This window comes from Apodemus sylvaticus, chromosome 1 (assembly GCF_947179515.1).
Source record: "Apodemus sylvaticus chromosome 1, mApoSyl1.1, whole genome shotgun sequence".
Classification (NCBI taxonomy): Eukaryota; Metazoa; Chordata; class Mammalia; order Rodentia; family Muridae; genus Apodemus; species Apodemus sylvaticus.
In genome coordinates this window covers 15,374,622-15,392,844 of record NC_067472.1, presented here as the reverse complement: position 1 = coordinate 15,392,844, position 18,223 = coordinate 15,374,622, and the positions used below count along the sequence as shown (strand labels likewise).

The window sequence follows — 18,223 nt, the reverse complement described above, 5'->3', positions numbered from 1 at the left end:
AGCCAACCCTGTCTCTTTAAAATCTCTTTCCAGTCTATTGAGAACCTGCCCAGTGTATTTGGAAGCAATCCTAAAGCCCACATTGCAGCCAAGACAGTATTCCATTTGGCCCATCGTCATGGTGACATCCTTCGGGAGGGCTGGAAGAATATCATGGAGGCCATGCTGCAGCTCTTCCGAGCCCAACTTTTACCCAAGGCTATGGTGGAGGTAATTCTTGATAGAATGTTCAGCATTATTAACAAGTCAAAGGCCTATCCTTCTGTTCAGTGTATAGGATAGCACTACAGCTGATGCTTGCCAACGCTCACTAAGAGCACCGCAATGTAATGCTACAGAGAAGCTAAAAGGAAGGCTGGGAGGAACCACAGTCATCACTTCTTAGGGGGGCCTCAGTAGTACATGGACTGAGTACAGGAAGGAATCCAGAGAGTTTGCTCGGCTGGGAAGCATGGGGATGCAAATGATGCACACAAAGAAACGAGCTTTTATTTTTTTGAGACAAGGTTTCACTGAGTTGGCTAGGTCGGCCTTGAACTTGATCTGTAGTTCCCATCTCAGCCTCCTCAGTGTTGAGACTCAGGCCTATTCCACCATGGCCACATAATCTCTTGTGACTATTTTTTAGATTTATGTGTATTTGGGCATTTTATATATATATATATATATATATATATATATATATATATATATATATATATATATATATATGCACATATATATACACCTGATGTGCATACTTAGTGCCAATGGAGGAGAGAGGAGGGCATCAGATTCCCTGGAACTAGAATTACAGATGATGGGACTATTATAATCCACCGTGTAGGTGCTGGGAACTAGACACAGGTCCTCTGCAGTAGTAACAAGTGCTCTTAACCACTGAGCCATCTTCCAGACCAGAAATAAATTTCTCTAGCTCAACTTTTATCCAGGTAGAAGATTTTGTGGATCCCAATGGCAAGATCTCTCTACAGCGGGAGGAGACACCATCCAACCGGTAAGGGCAGACCAGTGGCTGAGAGCCTAGAGAGAGGAAGTAGTTAGAATGTTGGTGCTCACCAAGACACGTGTCCTTTCCTTACAGAGGAGAGTCAACAGTCCTTAGCTTTGTGAGCTGGCTGACATTGAGTGGTCCTGAGCAGTCAAGTGTACGGGGCCCATCTACAGAGAACCAGGAGGCCAAGAGAGTGGCCTTGGACTGTATCAAGGTAACTGCCTGTCTATCTCTCATGAGAACTCCTAAAAAGATGTGACCCTGTGAGCTGAAGAGTGTAACCATCTAGGACTGTGTCAAGAACAGTTCTGCCCTCTCTCCCTGGCTTTTAGAAATTCTCTTCCTTTGGTATAGATCCCTCTTTCTTGTGTCCCCTCTAGCAATGTGACCCAGAAAAAATGATCACGGAAAGCAAGTTCCTCCAGCTGGAGTCCCTGCAGGAGCTCATGAAGGTATGGATGAAGAGGCCTGAGAACGGCAACAGGATGGTGGTGTGGCCTTCAATTTCTGTTAGGACAGAGCTTCTCTTCAATTCCTACTTTCCCTGCTGGTGTCTTCTAGGCTCTGGTCTCAGTGACACCAGATGAAGAGACATATGATGAAGAAGATGCTGCTTTTTGTCTGGAGATGCTGCTAAGGATCGTGTTAGAGAACAGGTAGGAGAGGGCAAGTCAGAGCACTCTTTAGGCAGACCCCATACTGAGCTCGTGCAGAAAGGCTGAAAGCCATCTTGCTGAGTGAGAGCAAGAAACAAGTGAGGCTCTGAGCAGTTACGGGCCTTGTGCTTGACTCCTTCAGGCATCACACCACAGCTGTGAATGGCCTAGCAGACTTTTGGCTCAGTGACTCATCCAGTTGAGGCTGCCTTTACCCTTTATGATTTTAGGGACCGTGTGGGCTGTGTATGGCAGACTGTTCGAGATCATCTCTACCACCTGTGTGTTCAGGCACAAGATTTCTGCTTCCTTGTGGAGCGAGCCGTGGTAGGGCTGCTACGCCTAGCCATCCGGCTGCTGCGGAGAGAAGAGATTAGTGGCCAGGTAAGCAAGGAAGTGGGCGAGTATGCGAGGGGTAAGGCCACAGCAGCAGCTACGGAGATGGCCTGAGCAGGAAGGACACTTGGTGTAGTGTACTTTAGCCCAGTGACTAACTTAGGACTAGTACAGTCTAACAGGTGGCACTGAAGGCGAGCCTGGAATGATCTTAGACAGTAAGCTAGTAGCACCTGTCTAGGCTCTTTGAAGTCTGCTTCAAGGATTGGGCTGCTGCTTATTCTTACATCTAGAACCCTAAGGGTAAGATCTCAGGGTTCAAGTATGGAAAATAAGCACTGACAATTAGGTTCAAAAGTCACAAGACTTAAGACATTCACAAAAGCCATACTTCTAAATGATGTTATGACCATATGAAAGTTGACATTAACAAGTGTAATTTCAGGGCTGAAGAGATGGCTCAAACATTTATAACACTCACTTCTCTTGCAAAGGACCTGGGTTCAGATCCCATCACCCACATGATGGCTCCAATTGTCCACACTCTTGTTCCAGAGGATCCAATACCCTCTTCTGACCTCTGCAGCTTCCAGGCATGCATATGTTGCACATACATACATGTGGGCTAAACACATAAAAGAAAAAGACTGGGCAGTGATGGCACATGCCTTTAATCCTAACATTCAGAAGGCAGAGGCAGGCAGAGCTCTGTGAGTTGAAGGCCAACTTGGTTTACAGAGCGAGTTTCAGGACAGCCAGAACTAAACAAAGAAATCCTGTTTGGGAATTAAAAAAAAAAAAAGAGGAGAAGGATGAAAATACAGTTTTAACCAGACATGGTGGAGCATCCCAACACCAAAGAAGCAAAAACAGTCACATCCAGATCTCTAGATATGAGGCTAGCTAGAGTCACATAGTGAGACCCTGTCTTGAAAAAGAGCAGTTCCAGGCTGGGCATGGTGGCACACACCTTTAATCCCAGCAGTCAGGAGGCAAAGGCAAGTGGATTTCTGTGATTTTAAGGCCAGCCTGGTCTTCATATCAAGTTCCAGGACAGTCAAGGTCAGGGCTGTTATACAAAGAAACCCTGTCTCAAATATATACATCCTACCTAGCATTGTGGCACACAACTTTAATCGCAAAGCAGGACAGCAAGAATCATGTAGAGATGTTCTGCCACGATAAATAATAATAAATAAATAGAGCTGCATTTTCACACTAGGTAATCAGGCATGGTGACTCACTCATACAATGACAGTATTCAGGAGATAGAGACAGACAGATCACCAGGAAATCATGACCAACCTGGACTACTTGATGAGCTCTAAGGAGCTACAGAGGAAACCCTGTCTTAAAAACAGAAAAGGCCAGGCTTGGTGACACAGGTTTATTTCTTTGTTGTTTTGTTTGTTTGTTTGTTTCAGGACAGAATCTCACCATGTACCTCTGGCTATCTTAGGACTCACTATGTAGACAAGGCCAACCTCAAACTCACAGAGATCCTGTCTTAGAACTCACTATGCAGACAAGGCCAGCCTCAAACTCACAGAGATCCTGTCTTAGAACTCACTATGCAGACAAGGCCAGCCTCAGACTTAGTCTCAGAACTCACTGTAGACAAGGCAGCCTCAAACTCACAGAGATCCTAGCAGAAGAGGTTCTTAACCCTTGTAGTTGGGAGGCAGGGGCAGAGTCAGGTGAGGAGTTCAAGGCCATTCTCAGCTCCATAGTCGATTCAGAGGCAAACTCAGACCCTGTCTCACCAGAGGTGGGGATGAATACCTTTAACCCCAGCACTCAGAGGAGGAGAGGAAGAATCACTGTGAGTTTGAGGCCAGCCTGGTCTACAGAGTCAGTTCCAGGACAGTCAGGACAATACAGAGACACCCTGTCTTGGGGGAAAAAAAAAAGACCCTGTGTCAAACAAACAAACATAAAAGCAATACCACTTACAAGTATTCCAAATAAAATGAAATTCTTAGACCCCTTTCAAAACATATAGATAGCATTTGGATACTAAAAACTAGAAAATGCAGCTGGGCATGGTGACAAGGGCCTTTAATCCCAGGACTCAGGAAGCAGAGATCTCTGCAAATTTCAGGCCAGCTAAGGCTACATAGTGAGACCCTTGCTTACAAATAAATAATAAAATGTTAATCAAAGACCCCTAAATCAAGAGACCATATCATGGATTAGAAAACTCAACCCCATTAAGATGTCAATTCTTGAGCTGGGCAGTGGTGGCACACACCTTTAATCCCAGCCCTTGGGAGACAGAAGCAGGCAGATTTTTGAGTTTGAGGCCAGGCCAGCCTGGTCTACAGAGTGAGTTCCAGGACAGCCAGGGCTACACAGAGAAACTCTGTCTCAAAAAAACAAAAACAAAAACAAAAAAAAACAAAAAAAGGCAATTCTTCCTTCAAACAATATATAAATGTAATGCAGCTTTCTATAAATATCCCAGCAAAGATTTTGGTGGACATAGAAAGTTTATTCTAAAATAGAATGAAAAGTATAGACCCTACAATAGCCAAACATTTTTGACAAAGAATGAAGTGAGGATAATATTCTACCTTGTTTTTTGTGTTATATTTTTTAATACATTTGCATAAGTAGCTGTGTGTCATAGATATACATGTGGAAGGCAGAAAACAACTTTGCAATCCTGGGATTTGAATTTAAGTTACTAAGCTTGGCAGCAAGTGCCTAACTTGCTTAGGCCTCTCACCAGTCTGGGTTTTTGTTATTGGTTAGGTTTGTTGTTGTTTTTGAAACAGTCTACTATGTAGCCCTGGCATGATTGGTTGTTTTGACTAAGGGTCTAATGTGTATCTCAAGATAGCCTCATAATCTTCTGTCTTCACTTCCCTAAACTGGGATTAGAGTTGTACGCTTCATATTCTGCCACTCTAGCCAATATTAAACTTCACAGTAGTCACAGTTGTGTAGGATTGAGGGCCAGAGAGAGTTCTCCAAGGTTGAGAGCACTGGTTCCTCTACCAATAAACTCAGGTTGGACCTCCAGCACACATGCAGTAGCCATCAACCCTGTGGAACTCCCTGTTCCAGGCATTTGGTGCCCTCTTCTGGTCTCCAGGAATACTGCATTGGTGCACAGACATACATAACAGTCAATATATAACATCAAAACACCATATATATTACAAATAACTTAAAAAATTATGTAGTATTGATAGATAGATAGATAGATAGATAGATAGATAGATAGATAGATAGATAGATAGATAGAGTTATTGAACAAAGTAGATGGTCCAAAAATAGACTCATACAAATATGTTCAACTGAATGGTTTTTGGTTGTTGTTTTACTTTGGGTGTGGTGAAAAGAAAGACCCTCATGGACTCATGTGTTTGAACGCTTGGAGTGGCACTATTAGGATGTGTGGCCTTGTTGGAATATGTTGTCACTAGGGAGTGGCTTTGAGGTCTCAGAAGCTCAGGCCAGTTCACTTCCTGCTGCCTGCCCAGCTCAATGTAGAACTCTCAGCTCCTTCCCAGCACCACGTCTGCTTACGTCCTGCCATTCCTTCTGCCATGATGATAATGGACCAAACCTCTGGAACTGTAAGCGAGCCCCAATGAGATGTCTGCCTTTCTAAGAGTCGGCATGTTACAGTGTCTCTTCACAGCAGTAAAACCTTAACTAAGACCATTGGTTTTGTTTTTGAGACAAGGTCTTTTTTTGTAGCCCAAGTAGTTCTTCTTGTCTCAGTCTCCCAAGTGAACTTTGACTCAAACCTTTATTTTGCAGAAAAATTAAACTGATAATAAATTTAAATACATAATGAAGGGGCTGGAGAGATGGCTCAGTAATAGAGAACACTGGCTGCCTTGCAGAGGACATGGGTTTGGTTTCCACACCACATAGTGGCTCACAACCATCTGTAACTCCAGTGCCGGAGGATGCAGTGCCTTCTTCTGAACTCTGTGGGCAGCAAGTGTGTGCATGATACACATAACATACATTCAGGCAAAACACTCACACACAAAATAAATCTAAAAACTGAAATTAAATATATATTATAAAACCTTTATACCCATAAGAGAAAATCTTAGGATTTTAAACTTAAGATTGTTAATGTGGCTTATTAGTTTATTACATACTTCATTCTCTTTTTAACAAGTCAAAAGCTACCAGGCAGTAGTGGCACAACTTGGGAGCACTTGGGAGGCCGAGGCAGATAAACCTTTGGATTCCAAGCCAGCCTGGTCTACAGAGTGAGTGCCAGGTCAGCGAGGACTACACAGAGAAACCCTGTCTCAAAGAAAGAAAGAAAAACAATAACAACAAAAATCAAAAGCCTGAACATGCCTGAACACAGATCTCCCACCAGCAGGGGGAGACTTGAGCTCATATCTCTCACTTTAGACCTGATCACAGTCTAATTCAGGCTTATTTGGGGGCTGAAGAGATGGCTCAGTGGTTAAGAACACTGACTTCTCTTCCAGAGGTCCTGAGTTCAATCTGCACCCACATACCCACATGGTGGCTTATAACCATCTATAATGGGATCTGATTCCCTCTCTCTTCTGGCATGCATGAAGACAGAGTACTCATATATATATTAAATAAACAGATCTTTAAAAAATTAAAACAGGCTGATTTTGCTTCTGTGCATGATCCTAAATTAATTTTTTCCCCTCAAGTGTTTGCACACCAGCTGCAGAATGGAGCTGCCAAGGGCATAGAAAGATAAATGAATTCTTCCTGCTGTCTGTGCAAGCTTCTGAAGTCACTGCAGAGCCTTGACAGTAACAGGAAGCAAAGATGAGGATGCCTGCCCCCATCCCCCCATCCCCCCACTCCCAGCGAGTGGAGGCTACTGTTTGTTGTGATTGGCACATCCCCTACAGAATAGGTCTACAAGGACATGGTACATGAACGGACTAAACACTTAGTTAGTTAGTCAGTTAGGTTTTAGGTTTTAATTTTTTTTTTTTTGAAACAGTATCTCACTGGATAGCCCTGGCTGGCCTAGACTCGCTATGTAGATCAGGTTGGATTCAAACTCATATAGAAATTTGCCTCTCTCTGCCTCCCAAGTGCTTGATTTAAAGGTGTGCACACTCACCCACTGTGCCCAGTCCAATAGATTTTTTTAACTTGACATTAAAAGCACAGTCCATAAGAGGAAGGAATGATAAATTAGACTTCTTTAATGCTCAAAACATTCAATGTATGAAAGCTTATTTGAGAAAGATAAAAAGATAGAGCAATAGAAAATGTTTGCAAGTCATCTATTTAACAAAAATCTATCCAAATGACAAATAAGCATATGAAGAAGCATTAGCATTAGGAAAATGCAAAAATAACATACCAGAATAGCTAAAAATTAACACCAAATGCTGGCAAGGATACAGACAAACTAGATTATCCATATATTTCTGGTAGGAATAAAAAACTCAGCTACTCTATAGGCACTTCATTATAAAACTGAATATTCATATACCATACAACCCAGCAAATATACTTTTGGGCATTTATCCCAGAAAAAAATTAATTAAGGTTTATTTTAGCTTTAAAATGAGTATATAAATATTAATTGAAGCTGTATTCATCAAAGCCAAAAGCTGGAGTCAGCCTTGATGACTTCCAATAAGAGAATAAACTATTGTGCACACATACCATGGAATACTGTTCAGCCACTTAAAGCAACAGACCTGATGTGTAAAGACATAGGTAGATTTCCAGGTAGGGAATTCAGTCTCAAAAGATAAATAATTCCATCTAGATAACATTTAGGATTCACAGAATTTTAGAAGTTGAGGAGAAATTGCTAAGGGCTAGGAATAGGACAGGACAGAACTGAAAAGCAGCTGTTGCCAACATGGGTCCCAGGTGTGAGGACTTGTGTATAGACAGCCACACACCATTGATAAAACTGTGTAGAACTCCATACACACACATACACATGGATTCACATAGTATTAGGGAACACTATGGAAACCAGTGGGTTATAGTGAAGTCCGTCTTTGTTGCCATGTTTCACTTAGCTCTGCATCCTAGTGCCTCTCGGATAAACTGGGCAAAGTGCATAGGGAACTTCTTTATGTGTTGTCATAACTATACCAATACAAAGAAAGGGAAGCATGGCCGCATGGCCAAGGATGAAGTTAGCCGTAGAGGGCTTACCTAACACACCAAGGCTCTGGGTTCAATTCCCAGTACTCCAAAACAAGAGAAGCCAAGGCAGACCAAGGCCAGACCAGGAACAGCTGAGCCTGAGGCAAACTCCCCTCACTAGTCTAAATGGCTAATGGAGAAGATTAGGGACTGTGTGTATGTCCATCCCACTTCCTACTCCCATCCCTACCCAGGTCCTGCTCTCCCTGCGCATCTTGTTACTGATGAAGGCCAGCGTGCTGTCCAGAGTCAGCCACCAGGTTGCATATGGGCTGCATGAACTCCTCAAGACCAATGCTGCCAACATCCACTCGGGTGATGACTGGGCCACCCTCTTCACATTGCTGGAGTGCATTGGCTCAGGCGTGAAGCCTCCAGATGCTCTACAAGCCACAGCCAGGGCCGATGCTCCTGATGCTGGTATGCCCTTTCCCGGGGAAATAAGCAGTTAGGACCCAGCAGCTGCAATGGGAAAACAAAACACAGGTTATTACCATTCAGCAAATTAAACACACCTGGTTTCCGCCATCTGCTTCTAAATCTTCCTGAGCCTATTGACTCCACCACAAGCTAGATAGCATACAGGCAAAGTAGGCAGTGCAAGAAGACTATCAAAGCCATGTTTCTCCTGTCATGAAGACCATGTTACAGAACCATTTGTCCTTATACCACCACCTCTACCTAACAGCTGCTACTAGTTGCTATCAGAAGCCCAAATTAGCTTCTTGCCTTATTTAGTCAGGAAAGATATCCAGACCTCAACCTTTTGGTGATTGGGCCAAAGTAAGCCAGACATGAGAGAAGATGCTAGGCCTCAGCACCTTTCTTTTGAGTCTGTTGTCCTGTCCCGTGTCCCGTCTCAGCTCTTACTCTGCCTTTTCCCTGCCTGCCTCAGGTGCACAGTCGGACAGTGAGCTCCCGTCCTACCATCAAAATGATGTCAGCCTGGACCGAGGGTACACTTCCGACTCAGAAGTCTACACTGACCATGGCAGACCTGGCAAGATACACCGATCAGCCACAGATGCCGATATGGTCAACAGTGGTTGGTTAGTGGTGAGTCTACTGCCATCCTAGGCTTATAACAAAGGTTCTTAGTTCTCAGGGAGGATGTCTGGCTTAGAATGGGGCTCCAGCCTATACCATGTGTATTTTATAGGTGGGGAAGGATGACATTGATAACTCCAAACCAGGAGCGGGGCTCGGCAGACCAGGCCCTTCACCCCTGGTCAATCAATACAGCCTTACAGTGGGCCTGGACCTGGGCCCACATGACACTAAGTCCCTGCTTAAGTGTGTGGAGTCGCTGTCCTTCATTGTCCGTGATGCTGCTCACATCACCCCAGACAACTTTGAGCTCTGCGTCAAGACGCTCCGCATCTTTGTAGAAGCCAGTCTGAATGGCGGTAGGTTTCCTGCTGACGGGGCTGTTGGGGAGTGGGTCAAGTGGACAGGGGAGAAAAGCTGGGTATCTTTGCCCTAAGGCTGTGGGAATGTGACCTTGTCTGGCTCCGCTCAGGGTGCAAGTCCCAGGATAAACGCAGCAAGAGTCATAAGTGTGACAGCAGAGGGAGCCGCTTCAAGAAGAAGCCCAAGGAGGGCTCAATGCCTCGGCGGCCCCGGGCATCCAGCCAGCACGCCTCTCGGGGCGGGCACAGTGATGAAGAGGAGGATGAAGGTGTGCCTGCCAGCTACCATACGGTGTCTTTACAGGTCAGTCAGGACGTAAGTATGGCGCCCTTTACTTCTTCTCCGGGACCTGAGGCTCAGAACTTGGGTGGGGCCAGGGAAAGTCAGAACTCAGAACAAACAGCCATTGAACTGCCCCTCCCCTCAACCACCACCTCCACAGAGCTCCCTCGTCTGAAACAGCTCGAAGTCTTTGCTCACAGTGTGTTTGTTTGGAGACAGGGTCTCCTCATGTGGCTCTCATTCACCTGGAACTCTGGGTAAACCAGGCTAGCCTCAAACTCACAGAGGTCTACTTGCCTCTGCCTCCCAATATCAGAATTAAAGGTGTGTACCTCATGCCTGGCATTAAATTAAATTCATTTATTGGGCTAAGGATTTATCTCAGTGGTGAATTCTTGCCTAAGCATGTTCAAGACCCTGAGTTCAATTCCTAGTACATAGATATACAGATATAGAGAGGGACTTCACTTATTTTATCTGTAATATATGTGCATGATACTGAAAAATTCAGAAGATATAAAAGGACAGACTGATAAAATTGAGTTTCCATCCATTCCTGTAATCCAGCCACTGAGTCCCCCCCCCCCAACAAGAGGCAGCTACATCTCTAGCATTTTGTCTATTCTTCCAGTTATTTAGTGTCTATTCCAGCTGACTTTCTCTGACTAGATTAATGGAGAAACAGTCACCTTTCATAGTAGCCTTAGGAAGATGATGAAAGGGCAGGTGAAATACCCATACAGTATAAAATAAAAAAATAATTAAGTCTTTTTAAAAATAGAATAAATACACTCAGGAGGCAGAGGCAGGAGGATCCATGAGTTCAAGGCCAGCCTGGTCTATAGAGCAAGTTCCAGGACAGCCAGGGCTACACAGAGAAAGAAACCCTGTCCTGAAAAAAACATTAACTAATTTTTTTAAAAAAGAAAACTGATGAAAAAAAAATGTGTTAACCCTGGCCAGACACTGTTGCCCGTGGAAGCCTTTGCTTGGTTTTTAATTTTACCATTGTATGTGGGCGTGTACACACTCACATGCACATAAAGTGCAAAGGTCAGAGGATGGGCGGCTGTGTGAGTCTGTTCTCCTGCTTGGTCCCAGTTCATGGCTGAGCGTGGGCTGCCAGGCGAGCATGGCAGGTGCTTACCTGCTGAGCGTCTCACTAGCCCTGTTTGCTTCGTTGTAAGATGAGATTAGCAAGGCAGCTGCCATGACTCAGAAGATGACTCCAGTGGGTAAAGGTGGTCATGCCAAGCCTGGCGACCTGAAGCCAGCGCAGGAGCCCACCAGTGGGAGGAGAAAACCGACTCCTACACACTGTCCCCCCACATGTGGACATACGCAAAAACAAAAGAAGTATTTTGGTTTTAGTTGTAATGAAGTTAACAAAATAACAGTAGGAGCAGGTGTGACATAGGCAGAGAGGTGGCTCAGTAGTTTAAGAGCCTTCCCAGAGGTTCTGTCCCAGAGGTTCCGTCCCAGAGGACCTGGATTCTACTCCCAGTACGCACCCACATGGCAGCTCACAATGGCCCCCCCCATCCCAGGGGGGTCCAGTGCCCTCTTCTGGCCTCCACAGGCACAGCATGCTCATGGTGCACAACAAAATACCAGTACACTTTAAAAATATTAATTAAAAAAAAAAAAAAGAAAGTGCCTTTCTCACTGCGATCTTGTGGTATTATCTCAGTGCACATGTCTTTTAGGTTTTTTGGGGGGGGAGTTGTTTGTTTGTTTGTTTGTTTGTTTTTTGGATTTGGTTTTTTCGAGACAGGGTTTCTCTGTGTAGCCCTTACTGTCCTGGAACTCACTCTGTAGACCAGGCTGGCCTCAAACTCAGAAATCCGCCTGCCTCTGCTTCCCAGAGTGCTAGGATTACAGGCATGGGCCACCACCGCCCGGCTGCACATGTCTTTTAAAGTGTTCTCTGCTGTAAGTAACTCTTGATGTCTTTGAGAAACTGCTAGGACAGAACAGTGAGCTCCACTTGAAAAGAGGAGTTCGTGAGGGGTGGGTACAACATAGCTCGTGCTGAGGGCCCTTGAGGACTCAGGCGGGGACAGCAGGGGAGGGAGGAAAAGGACTGAGCAACCTTATTCACATCCTGTACACTTTCTGATCCCAGTTGCTAGACCTGATGCACACCCTGCACACACGGGCAGCCTCAATCTACAGTTCGTGGGCAGAGGAGCAGCGCCACCTGGAGGCAGGTGGCCAGAAGATTGAAGCGGACTCGCGTACCCTCTGGGCCCACTGCTGGTGCCCACTATTACAAGGTAAATAAACCTGGGAAAGTGTGCAGGGTCAGGCAGGTGACAGTGAAGCCCGGGCAGCACCAGACCGGATGCCTGGAAGGTCCTGACCCTGCTCTCATGCTCAGGTATCGCCTGCTTATGCTGTGACGCCCGGCGCCAGGTGCGGATGCAGGCCCTGACGTATCTGCAGAGAGCCCTTCTGGTACATGACCTTCAAAAGCTAGATGCCCTGGAATGGGAATCCTGCTTTAACAAGGTAGGGCTTCTTACTGGTCTTAAGAGAAAATTCAGATCATAAGTCAGAAAGAGTTAGAAAACCTAAAGAGCTCCTACCATCCACCTGCCTTAGATCTCCTCTGCTGTCCTGTGCCCATCTGCCCAGGCCCGACTTCCCTGGGCCCAACTGGCTGCGCTAATGTGACACTGGATATTTACCTACAGGTGCTGTTCCCTCTACTGACCAAGCTTTTGGAAAATATCAGCCCTGCGGATGTGGGCGGGATGGAGGAGACCCGGATGCGGGCTTCCACACTGCTCTCAAAGGTACTGCTGACCACTCTGCCTCCACCTACTCGCCCCATCCCTGCCTTTTCCCACAGAGAGAAGCCAGGTCTTCTCATGGGGCCCAAGGATGAAATGTAAGTGCTCAGAACCGCCAGCTATAGAGACAGCCCAGGGATTCTGGAGGGTTCTGGACTTCAGAGTAACCTCTGATTGAATACTTACAAGATGGGGCCAGCTTCCCTCAGCTTCGGGACAGCTACAGAAGGTTCCTCCACTACCCTTGACTAAACACTGCTGGCTGGTGGGCTCTAGGTCTTCCTGCAGCACCTGTCTCCACTGTTGTCGCTGCCCACCTTTGCCGCCCTGTGGCTCACCATCCTGGATTTCATGGACAAGTACATGCATGCAGGTTCCAGTGATTTACTGGTACGTTCTGCCATCCATCCCCCAGTTCCATTGACCACTTCATCTTCCACACACTGGGAAGACTTGCTGTTTGCCCCTTGGTGGCTGTCTTAACTCTGTTCCTCTCATGTTCCTATTACTGCTTGTAGTCAGAAGCTATCCCCGAGTCTCTGAAGAACATGCTCCTGGTGATGGACACAGCAGAGATTTTCCACAGTGCAGATGCGAGAGGAGGCAGCCCCTCTGCTCTCTGGGAGATCACCTGGGAGCGCATCGATTGCTTCCTGCCACACTTACGGGATGAGCTCTTCAAGCAGACCGTCATCCAGGGTAGGGCCTAGGCTAATCTTACAAGTACTCCTCAGATCTCCACTTCCTGTGTTCACTGGAGGGTGGACAGTGAGGACTTCACGTTCATCATGGTAGTACATGCCTGTAGTCTGCAGTGTTTAGGGGTGAGTGTAGGACATGCAGACTTAGGCTATTTCTGGGGCACTGTGAATGTGAGGCTAGCCTTGACTACTCTGAGACACTGTCTCAAAGAGGGGAAAAATGGAGCCTGGTGGGTAGCCAGAATCCTGCAGGAAAGAAACTGAGAGTTGCCATCTGGATTCTCTGCCAGACCCCATGCCCACGGAACCTCACAGTCAAAAACCTCTGGCCTCTACTCACCTGACTCCTGCTGCTGGTGACCCCAGAATGCCTGGCCATCCACCTCCCCCAGAGATCCCCTCAGAAGTGGGGGCTTGTGGTGAGTTCTCAGAGCTGGTCATCTAGAAAAAGCCTAAGAAATGCCCAGAACAGTTTAGGATTCCTGCCAAGAGGGGCCTGGGGGGGCTGGGAAGGAGTCACGGTGAGAATTCTATTTGCCTGCTCTTTCTGTGGGAAATAGCAAGACCAAATCCACTGTGATGAGAGACCTGCTTAAGGCCTTCAGGCTTGGGGAGAGGGCTGAGTCAGGGGCCTATAGTGAATATACAAAGGATGTAGGAGACATCCAGACCAAAACTTCCCTGACTGAGGAGAACTGTGAAGGAGGGAAGGTGGAGACAAGGAGCTAGGTTCTAAAATGAGTTGGTTTTTATACTGACAGATTTTGCATTTTGTTATACCTTTATCATTTGGTAACCAATTCTAAGATTTTTTTTTAAGATTTTTTTTTTATATATGTGAGTACACTATCACTGTCTTCAGATACCAGAAGGGGACATCAGATCCCATGACAGATGGTTGTGAGCCACCATGTGGTTGCTGGGATTTGAACTCAGGACCTCTGGAAGAACAGTCAGTCAGTGCTCTTAACCGCTAAGCCATCTCTCCAGGCCCTGGGTAGCCAATTCTATAATAGAGTTTGTATTTAGAAGCAAAATAAAAACTTAAGCCTTATTTTTTTATTTGTTTTAATTCATTTTTCTACATGGTGTAAATTTTAAGAGGAAGCTTCCAACATTATAACCCGGGAGAGGAATAGGGAGGAGCATAGATTTGGTGATTCCACTAAGAAGTTTGAGAGTTGTCTCATGCCAACCAGAAGTCTGACTACAACCACCATTGTATCTTTACAGACTCAGAGAAGCCTGAGAGTACCCGAGCTCCCAGCAGCAGCTCCCCCGGATCGCCTGTGGCCTCTAGCCCCAGCAAACTGAGTCCTGCCCCAGAGGGACCTCCCCCACTGGCCCAGCCCCCACTAATCCTACAGCCCTTGACCTCCCCACTGCAGGTAGGGGTACCACCCATGACTCTGCCCATCATCCTCAACCCTGCACTCATTGAGGCCACCTCTCCAGTGCCTCTCTTAGCCACACCTCGCCCTACAGACCCCATCCCCACCTCTGAGGTCAACTAAGGCAGGTCCCTCAAAGATCAGGACCATTCCTTCCTATCAGGCATTCAAGGCCCTGCTTCCAGCTTCAGGGGCCACAGACATCTTTAGGCCCTAAGCAAGCTGCTGTTGCTACTACTTGATGGGGAAAAAGACAACTTTTATAATCCCTGCTGGGATCCACTCCAGGCTGTGGGACTCTTCCTCTGCCATTCATTCCTGAGCTTCCAAGCTGAGAGTGGGTGCAGGCAGAACCTGTAGCCTCTGCCTGCAGCCTGGCAGCCCTGGGGAGGCATAGAGCCAACCCTGCTGTGCCAACCCTGCAGTGCCTGCCATGTGCCCCCTGCCAGGTTGGGCATTAGAGCCAAGCCTAGCCACTCTGCACTTTGTCCCTCTCTCTATCCAGTCCCCTGAGTCCTGGGCCACCTCCTCCAGTTCTTCTTCCTTCATTAAATAGCTGGTCAGTTTGGAGATGCTTGGCACCAGGGAGGGTGGACAGGTCGGACTTGATGGGTCTGTGCACAGGAGCATGTACATATGGGAAATGATGACAGTGAACTTTTTATGATATAATAAATGTCTTAGTACCACACAGTTCCTACCCCCCCCTCTGCTTTCATATGTGTTTGTGTCAGGCACTGTGTTATTAGGATATCCTCTCCAAGGTTTGCTTGGGCCTTGGAGAAACAGGTAAAGTGAAGGAAGCTGAGCTTCCTGTGAGGACTGACCCACCTGACCAGCCAGCAGCCAGAGGCTCCTCCCTCCCCACTGCCGGAATGTAGCGGTGTCAGGGGCTTAGGCAGTTTCATAACTGCTTCAAGAGAGACACTATAAGAACACCTGCCAGGGTCATGGAACAGGTAACCCAGAGCAGGTGCAGTCGCCCAGAAGCTTTCTGTCCGATGAGTCTCTGGGAGTCATCAGGCTGGACAAGTGCAGAGGCATCTTGCCCACAGTTGCAGCCATGTATTTCTGGACAGCAGCTATCAGTCTGACCCCAGACAAGTTGGACCCTGCCCACAACCTCCATCTACCATCTGCCCCAGTTACTCCAATGTGATTGAAGGACCGAGACACGGGGCTGGGATCCTAGGGATGGCAGCGTGCCGCAGGCAGAACTTACCTGGTTGCCTGACTTTCTTGGGTTCCGTCTCCAGTGAGTCCTGGGAGGGAGGCGTCTGGGGCCTTTGGGGGACCAGCTAACCTTGCTCTTGTGGCACCTGGAATTCCACCTGGCATGGATGCCCAGCTCTCCGTACAGTGCCAGCTTCCCTTGGCTTGGCATTTGTACATTGCCAGAATTTGGAGCCGGTAACTATCTCACTCAACTATAGAAAAGAGCACCTGGGAAATGGGAACCACCTTCTGTGGGAAATAGTTATAAAAACCTCAACGTTTATCTTCTCATCCAAGTCCAGACCAGGCCTAGTTTCCACATGAATCGGAAGCCTTGCTCATCCCTGCCCCTGAGAAAATCAGGAGCAAGGACCCAATGAAAAGCCAGAGTCTACAGCCTGCCTGCCGGGGCCTCACCTCAGCCCCTCTTCTCCCTCCGAGCCCCGCCCTGTGAAAGCACCTTGTTTCCCTGTGGGGAGAGCAAAGACACCTGGAGGCCCGCTGCTGTTTCCCTAGATCCATGTACAGAACTATCCAATCACTGAGAGACCAAAGCAATGATTCCACCAAGTCCAGCCTGGTAAACAATGAGTGTATTGGGGTGGCATCCAGGAGCACAGTGACTCGGGCACCTGCCTCAGCTGAGAGTCCCAGGCCAGCATGGGAGGGGGTTCACAGAGGTTTCATCACTGAGGGCAGGACTGCACGGGCAGATGGGAGGTGGTAGCTGGAACCTCAGCTGAGACTCTGTCCTTCGCTCCCCCAATATGAGGAACTGTCCCCAGGCCTGGTGCCCCTCTTTATTGGTCATCTCCAGCTTGGGGGCGAACTGCACTAGGCCATCCTATGAAGAAAAGGGAACAACAACTGTATGTCACTCAGCCTCACCAAGTAGAAAAGAAGCCAGAGGCCAAGATGCTGACTCCCTGCTAGGAAGCAAAGAAAACCTTTTGGGGTGGGGGAGGGGGGAACTCAAGCTCTGAGTCTGAGTCTGGCATCCATGTTGAGTGGCCCCAAAACTGTAAGTCCAACTCCCAAGAAGGATCTGATGCCCTCTTCTGGTCTTTGCATTCATTTGCACACACCTACACACAGACACACACATAATTAAAAAAACCCTTTAAAGAAAACGATTCACCAGAACTCCCGTTCTATTCTAAAAAAGGAACAGCTAATCATGACCATGATAGCTCCTCTCAGAAGGCAAAGGTGGCCATGAGAGGAGACTCAATGTGACCAACAAGGACAGACACCTTGGTGATGTGGAAATGACAGGATCCTTGGGGAAAAGAAGCAGCCTGGTCTGGAGGAAAATGCTCATCTCCCTTAGAGCTTTATGAGAGTAGACTTCAAAAATAATCAGACACCCATGAAGTCTTGCCAACATGGCTGCCAAAACAAGACCTGAACAACATGCTACTTATGCATTTAGGAATAAAGAGTGTGTATGTGCACATGTGTGTAGCAATTAGAAAGTAGAAAAGAGACCAATGAATTTGTGAGAGATTGAAGGTGTTCATGAGAAAAATTGGATAGAAGATAGGGGGAAGATGTAATCATAATTTCAAAAAATTATAATTCTTTTTTAAATGGCCAGAGGAAAGCTAAAACTCTCACACTATAGCCGGCCAGGGGTGGCACATGCCTTTAATTCCAGCAGTCAGGAGGCAGAGGCAGGCAGATCGCTGAGTTCAAGACCAGCCTGGTCTACTGAATGAGTTCCAGGACAGCCATGGCTACACAGAGAAACCCTCTCATGGAAAAACAGCAGCAGCAACAACAAAACCCAAAGACCCTCACACTGAGAAGTGACATGGCTGGAGATGAGTGTGTCCATGTTGGCTTGCCTAAGCACCCCTCAAATGACTCATCCACACGTCTGAGAGGCAAAGATATGGAATGTGGAGGTGGGGACCAGGTCAGCTCACTCTCTGCTTCCTGTTTCTTCCTGTGACGCTTCATCCTAAGGGTTGGTGGTAGTGCAGACCCACACACACACACTGAGAATACATGTACATTTTCTCATGCAAGATGGTGGTAGAAAGGAATTACAAATGAGCTACCTGGCTCCTTCGTACACCCATACCCCCACCTGAAGTGGAAACTTCTAGTTCTTTGGGAAGTGTAATAGCCGGGTTTGTGTGTCAACTTGACACAAGCTGGAGTTAGCTCAGAGAGAGGAGCTTCCCTTAAGGAAATGTCCCCATGAGATCCAACTGTGAGGCATTTTCTCAATTAGTAACCAAGAGGGGAGGGCCCCTTGTGGGTGGTGCCATCCCTGGGCTGGTAGTCCTGGGTT

General features: G+C 46.9%; 1 protein-coding gene across 5 annotated transcripts in view; it reads left to right on the top strand.

Annotated features, from left to right (window-relative positions):
- The window catches only part of Gbf1 (golgi brefeldin A resistant guanine nucleotide exchange factor 1), a 138,758-nt gene extending 123,356 nt beyond the window's left edge, over positions 1 to 15,402 (top strand). For 3 of the 5 annotated variants that reach the window (XM_052184680.1, XM_052184675.1, XM_052184687.1), the window contains 17 exons: positions 34 to 210; positions 933 to 997; positions 1,085 to 1,208; positions 1,375 to 1,446; positions 1,556 to 1,650; positions 1,881 to 2,034; positions 8,325 to 8,550; positions 9,026 to 9,186; positions 9,290 to 9,536; positions 9,650 to 9,855; positions 11,948 to 12,098; positions 12,203 to 12,333; positions 12,519 to 12,620; positions 12,894 to 13,007; positions 13,136 to 13,316; positions 13,609 to 13,737; positions 14,552 to 15,402. In XM_052184680.1, coding sequence (XP_052040640.1) covers positions 34 to 210; positions 933 to 997; positions 1,085 to 1,208; positions 1,375 to 1,446; positions 1,556 to 1,650; positions 1,881 to 2,034; positions 8,325 to 8,550; positions 9,026 to 9,186; positions 9,290 to 9,536; positions 9,650 to 9,855; positions 11,948 to 12,098; positions 12,203 to 12,333; positions 12,519 to 12,620; positions 12,894 to 13,007; positions 13,136 to 13,316; positions 13,609 to 13,737; positions 14,552 to 14,832 — 2,616 coding nt within the window. In that variant the 3' untranslated portion in view covers positions 14,833 to 15,402. The remainder of the gene's footprint in view (positions 1 to 33; positions 211 to 932; positions 998 to 1,084; positions 1,209 to 1,374; positions 1,447 to 1,555; positions 1,651 to 1,880; positions 2,035 to 8,324; positions 8,551 to 9,025; positions 9,187 to 9,289; positions 9,537 to 9,649; positions 9,856 to 11,947; positions 12,099 to 12,202; positions 12,334 to 12,518; positions 12,621 to 12,893; positions 13,008 to 13,135; positions 13,317 to 13,608; positions 13,738 to 14,551) is intronic. The other 2 variants (XM_052184686.1, XM_052184685.1) reach the window with 1 other exon arrangement.
- Positions 15,403 to 18,223: the final 2,821 nt, after the last annotated feature.